The 14,370-nt window shown below is 41.5% G+C and overlaps 1 protein-coding gene across 7 annotated transcripts in view; it reads left to right on the forward strand.

The window, feature by feature from the left end:
- The window catches only part of RNF13 (ring finger protein 13), a 50,753-nt gene extending 42,858 nt beyond the window's left edge, over positions 1-7,895 (forward strand). For all 7 annotated transcript variants that reach the window (XM_083504423.1, XM_083504428.1, XM_083504427.1 and 4 more), the window contains 2 exons: positions 4,891-4,971; positions 6,422-7,895. In XM_083504423.1, coding sequence (XP_083360549.1) covers positions 4,891-4,971; positions 6,422-6,792 — 452 coding nt within the window. In that variant the 3' untranslated portion in view covers positions 6,793-7,895. The remainder of the gene's footprint in view (positions 1-4,890; positions 4,972-6,421) is intronic.
- Positions 7,896-14,370: the final 6,475 nt, after the last annotated feature.

Consider the following 14,370-nt stretch of genomic DNA (forward strand, 5'->3'; position numbering starts at 1 on the left):
AAAGAGCAGGTCGAAAGGAACCTGAAGCCTGGAGAGCGAGAGGGGTCAGTGCACACCGACCCCTCTCGCTCTCCAGGCTTCCAAGGTAGCCGCCTGAACGCACCTTAAACGACACCTTGTTTTAGAGCAGGAAAACAAGAGGGGGAAAGTTCTCCCCCTCTCTGTGCAGCGCCTCCTGCCGCTTCACTGAAGGGGCGCTGGGCAGAGAGGGGGAGATTTTTTTCCCTTGTTCTCCCCCCTCTAAAACAAAGTGCGTCCTATTGTCCGGTGTGTCCAATGGTGCGAAAAATACGGTAATTCATCATCTAGAACACAGGGACCAAACATCTACTAAATTAATACACTGGGCAATTCCAGCATGGCTTCTGCAAGAATAAGACCCATCTAACCAGCCTCTTAAGAGTTATTTGAGAATGTCAATAAGCACACGTACAGCATGTATACTTAAGACTCTCAATATGCTTTCTATACAGTCTCTTAACAAAGATTCCTAAGTGAGCTTAGCAGTTATGGATCAGTAACTGCTTGAAGAGCAAGAAGCAGAGAGCAGGAATGGATAGTTCTTACAACAGAGGGATGTAAGATGTGGGTTCTTCCAAAAATCAGTTTGGGAACCTCTGCTTTTTAACTTGTTCATAAATAGTCTGGAGTTAGAAGTGATCTGTAAGGCGGCCAAGCTTGCTAATGACACCATATTGTTAAAGGTGATAAGGGGGGGGGGGATGATTGCAAGGAACTCCAAAAGGATCTCTCCAAATTGGCTGAAATAGGCATTAAAATCACAAATGCAATTCAGAAAAAGCAATGGTTAAGTGATGTACATTGGGGCAAAAAATCGTAACTTCAAGGAAATGCTAATGGGGCCTGAATTGACCATGACTGAGCAGGAATGAGACCTTGGAATTGTAGTAGATTGCTCGCTGCAACTAATGTGCAACAGCTGTGAAAAAGAAAATTCCCTGTGAGGCATCATTAGGAAAGATATTGAGAATAGAACTTCCAGTAGCATAATTCTGTTACTCGAATCTGTGGTTGAGCAGCAATACTGGATAGCATTCTGGTCGTGTACCTCAAAAAGGATACTGAAGAGCTGGAAAATGTGAAGAAAAGGGCAACAAAAAATAGAACGTGGATTGAGTTGGCTTCTAAATGGCAGGCAGAGTCTCCAGGGGTGGAGGAGGCTTCCTGCTATAGACCTTTGCCCTCAAAACTATTAAGACTTGGCAGTGCCCTCCCTCCTTGCTTCTCCTTGCATATTTGCTTGCGCATGAGTGAACCATACCCCTGCCCCCCCCCCCATGTTGTTAAGGAACACAGTGTTTTTAGTATGTACAGGCAGACATATTTCTTGCCACTTTGCAGTGTGTGCAAGGTTTCTTATAGTTATTTTGGAAAACAGCCATCTTTAGTGTGACCCCCCTCCCTGCTCAAACTGCTTTAGTTCAAAAGCATCAAGATAGAAGCTAATATTTCACTGGTTGTTAATGCCATTTGCTAAGTTGCATATAAAACTGTGTCAACTTCCCGTAGGAAGACCTAAGGAAAAAAGCTCTAAGCCTGTTGGGGGAGGTGGGGAATAGGGCACATTTCAGTCTTAATTATTCTTCAAAGCTCCTTTAAACAATGTGGTAGCTCTGAGTATGCTGGCGTCTAGACAGAGCAAGCCTGAGTTATCCCTGGTGTTGCCTACAGAGGGAAACTTGTGTGATGGCCAACTCTAGCCCCATATTGGCTCTTTGTCAGATTTGGCAAGAGAGGAATAAAAATGGCTTGATTGTTGCTAGATAAGATTTCCCAGGACAGTAATGCAAAATCCATTAGCACCAATAACAACAGCTTCAGCCCTGTTGATGCTAAAGGATTAACCTTTCAGGGCTTTCCTGGTACTTATTTGGATGGGAAGTAAAGCAGCAGCTCCAGAGGATTGTAATCTTGGTATTAGGCATTCCTGGGTTTTCTTTCAACTGCAGCCTACTCTGCTTGCCGAAAAAGCATTGTGTGATTCCTTGCATTCAGATGAGGCTAATTAGTCAAACTTTTTAGAAAGGGAGAGGGATCCAGCTATTCCTTCGCTGGATTTTTGCTTTAATTCTGAGCCAACAGTTCTTGGCTGTTCTTGGTAGCTTGCATTTGGCATGAGGGGTATTGTGCAGGGATGGCCTTACACCTGTCTCACAGTAGTAAGGGAAGAGAATCAGACCTTTCTTTTATTATATGTGATGCATTTCTTAGCATTTAGGATGTAGAGCCTGAAGACTTGGTCAGGCGTTTTCTGATGAAGCCAGCTTTCCCTATCGAGACAGAGCTTGTGGAGTCTTTGTGGAGACTGCCGTTGCTGTTGTTAGTTGCTTTTTTTGAAACTCAGAGACTTGCAAAAAATGAACACTAAAAACAAGGATAAAACAACTTAAAAGACACAAGTAATATAGAAAAATTAAGATACAGAGGCCTGGGATAAGAAGAATGTTTTGCCTGGCACCTAAAAACACATAGTGATGGTACCAGGTGGGCCTTCATGGGGAGAGCATTCAGTAAGCTGAGACACCCATTTTTGTGTTGATATCCTCTGTGCCTCACTTGGAGTGAGCACTTTGAGAAGGGTCTCAGGTAAAGAATGCAGGTTCTGGGTTGGTTCATTTGTTGAGAGGCAGTCCCTGAAGTGTTAGGCTCCTGAGCTGCAGAAGGTTTTATAAGCCAAAGCCAGTACTTTGACTTTGGCCTAGAAACCAATTGGTAGGCACTGCATTCGGGCCAGGATTGGTGTTAAATGCTTAGGCAATTTTGTCCCAGTGAGCAGCCTGTCTGCTGAGTTCTGCACCAGGTGTCTCCATCGCAAGCCCACCTTTTTAACAGAAGGCTCCGTCTGTACAAGTAAAAGAAGAAACACACTGATCATGTCTGTTGGATTCAATAGGGGGTCATGGTTTTGAGACTTGCAACTAATTTTGGGAGAAGGTAGTGTTTGAAGGTGTCTACGGTAGGCTGAAAATTCTATGCTAAGTAAACCTTATGTGGCAAGATTGGGAAGAATTCCATATGTTCATATAACTGGTTTAACTGGTATAGTTAAACCATAAGAAATGTGGACCATAGTTTATCATGGAAGTCATATTAAGGATGCTGACAAAGAGGAAAACAGTGATTTGTGTACAGTTTGTGTTATTATAAACTAAAGTAATATAAGTACAATTCTGTCATTTAGAAATTGTGTTATTCTTTCAAATGAGATTGTCCTTTATCCTGTTACTGTCCATTACTGGCCCATCTGCCTGACTTCACAATACTGTATAACTCCTCATATGGTTCAAGTCTTAGTAATTTTATTTTCATGGCTTCCATTGTTAGTATCTTAAAACACTTCAACTGTACAGGCATTTAGCAATATAAGGTTTACTAGGGGCTGCTGCCCCTGCTTGTGTTGCTCAGATAGCTTAGTTGGTGGAACTTGAGACTCTTAATCTCAGGGTTGTGGGTTCAAGCCCCATGTTGGGCAAAAGAGTCTTGCATTGCAGGCGGTTGTACTAGATGACCCTCATGGTCCCTCCCAACTCTACAATTCTGCATCTAACCAGTGCTCTCTTTTTTGAAGCAGTACGTGCCGGCACACCATACACTTGCAACTCTTTTACGATTGCCAGACAAGTTCCTGGAAGGCGGTTTGGCGTTTCCATCCCATGTTACACAAAACGTTCCAAAATACCAAACTACCACCCAATGCAAAGTGTTGTGTGCACTTTGATGCACACACAAAGATTCTGAACAAGTCCATGCATGTATTTGTCAGGTGCCCATCCATTGAAATAAATAGGAAAGGAGAACTATTGTATATAGAGGAATTGTGTACGTGTGTCTGAGCTTGGATGTTTGTAACATGCTGGCTTGGGGTACAAGGATGCATACTTCCTGGTCTTACTATGTTAAAAGAATCAGAACTATTCCCATTAACAATTAGTAAACTCCAAAGGGTAATCATCTAACCTGATAAATTAATATCTAAGCAAACATAAATTAACCATAGGTATCTTCCCTTTCAAATTGTGTATTTTCATCATATTGTTGGTTTTTATATTTATGTATATATTACACACACACACACACACACACTCATTCATTCTCTCTCTCTCTCTCTTTCTCTCTCTCTCTCTCACAAACACACACAGAGTCGTGTTATTATTTATTAATAATTTTAGGAATCATGACTCCAACAATTAACAAATTACTATTCTGTTGTAAAAATATTAAGATGTCTTAGATTGCTTAACCTCTCTACAATTATCTCTCCAGGACTAGAAATGATACACATTGCTCTTTCTGAGAAAAGATCAGAAATAATTTTGGTATTGTAGGCAGCTCAGAAACATCGTCTAATGAAACAAGAGCTCTAGTTTCCTTGCAGCCTGGTGTTATTTAGATCTCAATACAGGCTCTCTTTATGACTATTCTCTACTGCGTTTTGGGCCCATCGTCACCCATTTTTCTTACACCTTACCATAATTGGGGTAGCAGCACTGGAATCTACCTTAAACCCACTCGAAACATTGCTTTATTATTATACTGACTGACTGTGGCTCCAGCATTTCATACAGGGATTTCAGCACTCTCTGGAGGTTCCAAGGACAATACAAAGGTTCAGCATTCTCAGTATTACTATGGAAAGTGACCCTGTAAGAATGTGAGAAAATAGCATTAATAGCTTAACATGAAGAAAGAGATGAGACACAGTAATAGAATAAAAACAAAAGAGACAACATTTCATCAAATTAATTGTCCTGCATTCTAAAACAGCCTTGCAGGATTGAGGAGAAATTCCCCATAGAGCCAGTTTTCTATCTTATACTTGAGTTTCCACTTTTGTAATGCAACTTTTATTCCATTTTTTTTCTGCTGCAGGAGATGAATATGATGTTTGTGCCATTTGCCTGGATGAATATGAGGATGGAGACAAGCTCAGAATCCTTCCTTGTTCTCATGGCAAGTAACTTCATTTGGGCTTGATGTAAAAATGCAACGAATAAGAAATAAAAACCTGTGTTGTTGTTAACAAATCCTTTTAGTTGTCCAAGATGCACAGTGAAATACAAGAGTATTGTTGGGACTTCTGAAAATAATAAAACTGGAAAAAACCATCCCTTCCTACTTTCATCTACTCAACAGGTTGTTTAGTATGTGGAGTTAAGCAGGAGAATAGTTTAAAGTACTATAACGGACAAATAAAATTGTATTTGTTCAGCAGACTGCTGCAAAAGCACAGATGGAATGGCAACTTTTCCAGGCAGCCCAGTGCTAATGGCAGTCAACACTATCCAAAGAAGCAGGTGGTTCCCCTCCCCTGGAGTCTGTACCACTGCCAAATGCATATGCCAGATCATGCATATGCTCTGTTTGACTGCTCTCCCATGTCAAAAACCCTTTCCTATGAAAAAACTGGCATGCCAGGAAAGTCATGTAGCAAATTCAAGGAGTGCATACAACAATGGGCAACAGCAATAGCCAGATAGAAGTCCTGTCTAGTGAGGTTTCTTTTTAATATGGGAATGGAGCCACATTCAAATATGCTATTTCCTACTTGCATTTAGAAATGCTAATCTGAGGAAATCTATGCACTCTTACTTATTTGAACATGTAGGTCAGCTAAAAGTTAGGAAGTGTTACACACATCAATGCCTTGATTGCAGCTAGAAAGTGGCGTTTGCATAATTTGCTCCCTCCCTGATTAATTCTGCTACCTGAGAGACTGACAGTGTAATGTCTGCCTTAATCCAGAATAACTTTTCCCAGTAATAGGCTGAAGTATACATCTAAATGAGGGCAGTACATGCATTTGATTAGATTGAGAGCTGCAGACGGGGCCCCTTTCACTTTTAATTTTATACAGCACTTTGTGCTTTTAAGCAGTCCGACAAAAGTATTTTCCTGATACCCAGTGCCACCTAGAATTCTGCACAGGAACAATCTGGGATTTCCAGAGGGCTTCTAAAAGTAGCAGCAATGCTGAGCTAGATGGACCAATTATTTGATTTGGTACAAGGAGCTTATACCAAGTCAGACCTTTGGTCCATCGAGTTCAGTATTATCCACACTGACTGGCAGCAGCTCTCCAGAATTTCCTAAATGAGATATTCCCAAAACTTGAACCCAAGATCATCTTCTTGTAAATGTCCTAATATTGAGCTTTACCCCCTTATTTTTAAAATTAATTGAAGCTTGGCAAATGTTCTATTGTTGTTCCTCCATTGAGGATAACACCTAAGCAGCACATGGTTGATTTTTGGGGGAGGAAAGTGGACCCCACTAAGCTACCTGCTATAGAACAGGTAGGGGTTTGGGGGCAGTGCTGTGTATGTTTTATCATTAAATATAAACCACCCTCTTTCTAAAACTACTGATAAAGTTAAGTGATTCTCTCTTTCCCCCCCAACAGCCTACCACTGCAAGTGTGTGGATCCCTGGTTGACTAAAACCAAGAAAACATGCCCAGTCTGTAAACAGAAAGTGGTCCCTTCCCAGGGAGATTCCGACTCTGAAACGGACAGCCAGGAAGAAAATGAAGTCTCCGAGAACACTCCTTTGCTTAGGCCGCTTGCTTCCGTCAGCACTCAGTCCTTTGGGGCACTGTCAGAGTCTTATTCTCACCCGAACATGACCGAGTCTTCAGACTATGAGGATGAAGATGACGACGACAATGAAGATATCGACAGTAGCGATGCAGAGAATGGAATGACTGAAGAGAGTATAGTAGTCCAGCTACAGCCCAATGATGAACAGGATTACAGAATGGCAAATACCGTTTGAACTTCAGAACAAATGGTGTTAACTGAACTCCTCTGTCCAGAGAGCTCTACTTTTATGTACACATACATAGGGAAGCACATTGTGACCCTGTTGTTGCTTCAGTAGAAGCAGCTGCTCATATAGTGTTCTATATAGTTTAATCTCATTACAGGTTTCTTTGTTGTTGTTGTTTTGTTCCCATTTGTCTTTTGAAGACAAGCGTTTTAACTGGACGTCACAATGGTAATGAGTAACATGGGGCACTCCCATCACTAGAGACGACAATGCACACAGAAAGAGATGTTATTTCAGCACCTTGTTAAAATGGAGTTTAGCCAGGACAGTAAATATTTTTTCTTGCTTACAGTGTGTTGGTAAGCAGAGGTTATATTGACAACGTTATTTATTACATGTATGGTACGTTCTACCCTGCAAATCCAACCAAAAAAAGTATATGGGTATGTGTCTGTCAGGGCTTTTCCTAGAACAGCTAGTACTCAATGAAAGAACAAGGTAGGCTTGTTTTAGTATTCATTTATCAAGAGCTTCTCCAACAGATGAGGGAGATGGGCTTTGATCTCCATAGAAAAGCAATTTGCCTGCCCTTCCCATTATCCTATTGTGCTTGCAAGAACTGCTGGAAGTAGTGAAAGAAGTTTCAGCATCACTTAGGCTTAAACATCTCCTGAGGAAAATAATCAGGATACAAATGTATTCATCTGGCACACTTCGCTAAAAGCAACTCAGTTTATTCTTAAGACAGGGGTGGGGACCAATGCAGAAAGGCACCACCAGGCCACACCACATATAGAAATATGGAATTTTGTGTGTGCGCTATTGATTCTCAAAGGATATATACCTCTATACAGAGCATTTGAAGATCCATTAGTCTGCTACAACTATGCACATAGAAAAATTAAGTATTGGATTTGAAAAATGAGTGCTTATAAATATCTAACAGAATTCTACTTACAGTATATCATGGAAAAAGATAAATTATATACAATTGTAACTATGTAGAAAGTAGCCACACTTCTGTATAATTAAACTGCAGAGATTTTTTTTATATGGCCTTGTATAGGAAAGTTTGAAAGGATGTTAATAAAACATGTTTTCCACTTTAATACTGTATGTGAAAGAACTACATAACTGAGTGTTTAAAAACTACAGTTGAACCAAAATGTAGTGGAATGCTGTGAACACAGAACCACAAAAGCAATCTTCCCAGAGGATATGCAAAAGGGGGTGGGTGGGGGAGGCGCGAGAAACTGTGTTCATGCAGTAAGAAAACCCCTCTCTGCCACTATGTGGCATTCAGGTAGCAGCATTCCATGAACAGACACTTTGCCATTATCACTTTGCCATCTCTGAGTAGTTACAACAGTAATGGAGAAACTGTGGCCTTCCAGGTACTGCTGGACTACGACTCCCATCATGGGCAGGGCTCAGGGGTGATGGAGCAGTAGTTCAGCAACATTTGGAGTCTCCACCCCGTTTATAGTGAGTGTCACATAGCTGTTCTGTGTTATTTTCAAGCAAGAAATGGTGCAGAGGCTGCTGTCAGTGGGAGCTGTGAGCCAATATAATAAAGTAAACTTTTGGGAAATGCTTGTGGGCATCAACCATATCACCTGCTGAAGATTTAACCTAGTTCAACTGTTGAATGCATAAGTATTCACTCACATTGCAGCAAATAGATTTTAGGGCACAACACATCAAGAATTACTTGTATTGAAAAGCATATTTTGATTTTCATGTCCAGTGACCAATATAGAACCAAGAAAATGAACAGTATATGTTTGTCACTTATAATATGCTCAATTCTAAATTACACGTTGCAGTTTCTGTGTTAGGCATTGTGCAGTTTTTTAAAAAAACAACACATAAATATAAGTTTCTCTTTAGCCTGAGTGCATCAATGCCCTCATCATATTCAAATATCCTGTCTTAGGGAAGCCTCTGTCAACTTAAAAGAAATGCAAACGCTGTCAGTAGTCTTCTCACAGCAGCTGAGAAATCATTTCTGCAAGTTACTGTGGTAGCTGAGGAAAGGTCACTCAATGTGACTGGAGGAAAATTAAGATGGTGGGGGTGGGGGGACAACAACGACACACAAATGAGTCAACAATCGTTAATGAAGGACTCTTCTCTCCCCCGCCACACATGCATACATACTCAACCTGCTTACAAAATACATATCACTATAAAGTCCTAAAGCTTTCAGTGCACAGTATCCCTATTAAACCTAATGGGCAGTAATAATATAGATTGTAGCTCTTAATTTCAAAAGTCTTGTGGCATTTCAAAGACTTACATTCATAAACTAGAGCCTGCTTCTTCACCATGAAAGCTTATGGCAGCCCATCTTGACATGCCTTCAGATTTTTGGACTATAATGCCTATCAGCTCCAGCCAGCATGGCCAATGGTGAGGGATTATGGAAGGGGTAGTCCAAAACAGCTGGAGGGCACCAGTAGCTCTGCACTGCATCTTTCACTGCATATAAACTCTTTAAATGTTTTTAAATATCTTACTTTTATCACTCATGTTTTTGTCGCCCTGGGCTCCTCTGGGAGGCAGGGTGGGATGTAAAGTTAACCAATAATAACCCTCCCTGGCCCAGTGGTTCTAACAGTTTCTATAGTAAAGTCATTACTGATAACACCTTCATTTAGACGGGGGGGGGGGGGATTCAATAGTTCATCATGTGCTGGTTGCATCAACCATTGCATTGGGTCAAATGTCTTGCAGGGGATGCTTTCCTGGACCTTGGGTGAATCATTTGGAGTGGCAAAAACTTCAACAGTGGGGGGAACATATCCCCAATTCATTTTTAAAAAAGCATATTTTGGCAAATGGCACAGGTGATGTTCAATACTATCTCATAGGAGGGCAGACTCACAGAGGTGTGGGTGGTTTAATTCCTTATGGTGTTCAATGCATTTTGGCTATTACTGGTAAATAGGCACATGAAAGTAGCAGACAGCTAGCTACATGTGATTCAACACCATCTCACAGCAGAGATGCTCCTGAAACTCTGATGATCCAAAGTTTATTTTGGAATGTTTATCTGTTACACATGTTCTAGCTAATATTTACATCATTTCATTATGTTGGCTGTTAAAGAGACATCAAAAACTTTGACAAAATTCATAGCTGTAGGTGCCATGGTTCATGAGATAGATGCTGTATGCTAGATGACAATTTCGGGAAATGGCTTTTGCAGTCTTTTACCAACTTGTACATGTCTGCACCCCGTTTTCAGCATAACTGGAAACTGCAAACCATAACATAGGACTCTTTTATAAGGACAGGAACAGAAGTGCTTGAGGAGCTGAATAACCATCAATCAGGTTCCTTCCTCATGACCGTGGGTAGGCAAACTAAGGCCTGGGGACCCAATTTGGCCCAACTGCCTTCTAAATCCGGCCCCCGGACGGTCCAGGAATCAGAATGTTTTTACATGAGTAGAATGTGTCCTTTTATTTAAAATGCATCTCTGGGTTATTTGTGAGGCATAGGAATTCGTTCATTTCCCCCCGCCCCCCATCAGAAGCTGTTTATCAGTTACGTTAAATGAAGATAATACACCAATGGTTTGACAGCAGCCACTGCCCCAAGGGAATGTGTAAAATATTCAACAGAACACACCAGCTAGTACAACATAGTTGGTGGACTGTAATAGGGTTTGATGGAGGGGCAGGGAAGGAGTTTTAGCTTTATGACTCTTTGAGAGGATCTCTATGCAGTCAAAGAGTATGAGCTATGAGAAACCACAAAAAGTGCAGGAGAAAATATGGTAGATATTCACACACTTAAAGGCTGCATACTGAACATGACAGAACAGCACCAAGGCTTTAGCTATAGGAGAGCAAGATTTCAGGAGATGGTGCTGTATAGAGCGATGACTAATACAGACTAAAGTCAGGTACTGAAGATCTAGAGAAAACCAGGAAAACAATGTAAGATCAGAACTGCAAAAACTACTTAAGTTTAAGCATGCTTACAGTTATGATGGTTTTAACTCTTGAGAGATCTGCAACAAAGAGTAGTAGAGTGGCTGCAAAAGCAAGTTTTTATACTAAATGTACATATGGAGAGCTACTAAAAATGTTGTAGAGCAGGTCCCCTGCCCCATAGCTTCTCAGTACATCCTTCTCCTTTCCACTTTCAGCCTTTTTAACATTTCCCCCACAACAAACATGCACATGGCCCGTTACACTTATGTTAAAAAATCTTACTACTCAGAAGCAACTACAGTGGTACCTCGGGTTAAGAACTTAATTCGTTCCAGAGGTCCGTTCTTAACCTGAAACTGTTCTTAACCTGAAGCACCACTTTAGCTAATGGGGCCTCCTGCTGCCACTGCACGATTTCTGTTCTCATCCTGAAGCAAAGTTCTTAACCCGAGGTACTATTTCTGGGTTAGTGGAGTCTGTAACCTGAAGCGTCTGTAACCCGAGGTACCACTGTATCTAGTTCAATGGAGCTTACTTCTAGGTAAATGGATCTAAGATTACACTCACGCTCTCAGATGCATGAACAGAGTCCCTTGTTCAGTGCCCTTACAGACTTCTTCACAATGGCAATGCAGTAATATTTTTGGTTTCTGTCCTGACCCTTAAGGGATTTTTTAAAGAGCCATTTCAAGCACTTCAACTTACAGAAAATTGATCAGAAAAGTGGTAAATCTATTGCTGACACAGGAATGATGAAACGTGCTACAGCTGGCGCTTCAAAACCTTGTGCTATGCAGATTTGACTTTTCAAGTCATTTCCAAGGCTCTCTCACTACCAAGCTGCTGCTTTGCTACAATCCTGTGTGCCCTATCCCACACATTTTCTCATGTAGAAACCAACCATACAGAAGCTGCTTCAACTGCCCTTCTCAACATTCATCACTCAGACTGCCAGTCAGGTCACACCTGTCATATGCCAGCATGGTGGGCTCCCTGTCATTAGATGCATTAGCTAAAATGCACACACAAGCCCTTCCACTCCAGGCATTATTGTGCACAAATGGCTTCCCTCCCTCCATATTTGTTTCATCAGAGAAAAAGGTAAATGGAGACAGCTGACCATCAGTTCTATATAAATGTCTCCCCCACTGGAATTATTTTGGAGGAAGGCAACCGGATGGATCCTTTCAAACAGACTCACTGAACTCCTTCCAAAACCAGCATGATTTCTTCATTTAGCACTATTTGTACCCAGTGTCCATCCTAGTAATATAGAAGAGTTAAGACCATTGGCCCATCTACTTCAGCCCTGACTATATGATGACCAGGAACAGCTCTGAAAGATTCCAGAAAGAAGTCTTTCCTAGCCTTATTTGGAGATACCAAGGATTGAAACTGGGGTCTTCTGCATACAACACTGGTGTTCCACCACTGAGCTGCTGCCCTTCCCCTTGCTATTGATTAGCTATCCCATTTTATTTTCTTTAGTATAGTCAAACAAGTTTAAGAAAACGGCAGTTCATTGAGAACAGAAAATATCCCTGATACTATACAACAGCAAGTTCAACCAGTTTGGATACAGCTTTCTATTCTATAACCTGTTCCACAGGGAAGGCAAAAATGTTGCATATTACAATATTGCAGCAGCCTAGGAACACTAGCCAGAACCATTCAGGACTTTTTGTATCAGGGTGTATTAGGGCGCCTTAATGCGAGGATCTGAGCCAGACATTTTTGCATGTATTCTGTAGAAGTAACAGACTGGTGGAAGAATGACGAATGTTCACAATTTAGCCCACATTTTGTAAAGGGGGTGTGGAGGGAGGAACTTTCAAGCATGCAGAAATATCCAAGATTAACCTGAACCCACTGATAGATGCACCATCCAGTTATATCTTTCCAAATCAGTCAACACAATAGCTGACCAATACGCAATAACAGAATCATATGAACTATTAGAATTCCAATGTACAACTTCTTGTTAAGACCCAAGGATCACTGGGCAATAGGGCTAGTCTTTTCATGGGGTGAAATGAGAAACTGTCTTAGGTGGCAGGGGCCAGGAAGCAGTGCTCAGCTACCCTGCTTGCCTTTCTACCCAGGCCTGCCACCCACTACCTCTGCAGCCCACCCACCTGCCAAATCCCTGGTCAGCTCCCCCCCCAAAGGTTCGAATCCCTGTGACGGGGTGAGCTCCTGTTGCTCGGTCCCAGCTCCTGCCAATCTAGCAGTTCAAAAGCATTTCAAAAAGTGCAAGTAGATAAAATAGGTAACTGCTCCGGCGGGAAGATAAACAGCGTTTCTGTGCGCTGCTCTGGTTTTGGAGTTCCGTTGCGCCAGAAGCGGCTTAGTCTTGCTGGCCACATGACCCAAAAAAACTGTGGAAAAACGCCGGCTCCCTCAGCCTGTAAAGCGAGATGAGCGCCGCAACCCCAGAGCCGTTCGAAACTGGACTTAACTGTCAGGGGTCCCTTTACTTTTTTACTTTGGTTACTTTACTTTTTTAAAAAAAGGTTTTCTAGATGCTATGGCAAAGCAGCAGCAGCACAAGCACTCTCTCGGGTCACTTCACTTTCTTTTAAGAGAGTGAGGGAGCACCAGCGCTGTTGCCATGGTAGTAGCATCAAATCAGATGGGGAAGGGGCACCCACTTCAGGCAGTGCCGTGCCTTGCACCAGCCCTGATGAACATTTTGCAGTCCCTCCATCCAAGAGAAGCTTGTAAAAGCAAAAAAAGATTGGGGGAGAGAGAAGACTAGCTAAAGATATTTGTACAGTTGTACGTTGGATCCCAAATGCCAGAAACCCGGAAGTGAGTATTCTGGTTTGCGAACATTCTTTGGAACCCGAACATCTGATGCGGATTCCAATTGGCTGTAGGAGTTTCCTGCAATCAATCAGAAGCCGCACCTTACTTTCTGAACATCTTGGAAGTTGAATGGACTTCTGGAACGGATTCCGTTCGCCTTCCGAGGTATGAATATAAATTACTTTCTTCCAGAAGTGCTGGAGCCTCTACTACCTCGTTCATATATAGAGCTTGAGAAGCATCTGCACAAAAGAAAACATCTGAGACCTACTGAAGTTATTATCTATTTCTATTTATGAAGAAAGAGTGAATAATATTAAAAATACCAATAAAGGGAATGCTATTAACAGAATAAAGATTGTGAAGTTAAAAGAACGAAAGTGTCTATAAAACTTCTATTCTTCACCAGACCAACCTTTCACCCAGCTTAAAAGAATCAACTCATTTTGATCAGTTAGACAAAATCAGACTCATTTCTTGAAAAGACAGGCAGACTTCAAACAAGGATTGCAAGGGCTCATTCATATCCTTGAGAGGAAGGGGGGGAAGAGTATTATAGCTGTTCCCCATGCTGACTCACCTCTCACCACTCGTATTTCAACTTACTTCTCATAAAAACAGCATTTGTGATGAAACAGTTCATATATGCCACCAGGAACTTTCTAAAAACAAAGCTTTAGCTAAATTTTTAAACTAGGACTGCAATATTTAATTAAAAGTAATTAACTAAAACGGTTCCCTGATATTGAGAAATCCCCCTTTTCCCCCTCAGGAAGCAATACCACTTTCATGATAATGCTTACCACAGCACATGTGTATATCTAAAAACAAA

Source organism: Podarcis liolepis, assembly GCF_965112155.1.
Source record: "Podarcis liolepis genome assembly, chromosome: 5".
NCBI lineage: Eukaryota > Metazoa > Chordata > Lepidosauria > Squamata > Lacertidae > Podarcis > Podarcis liolepis.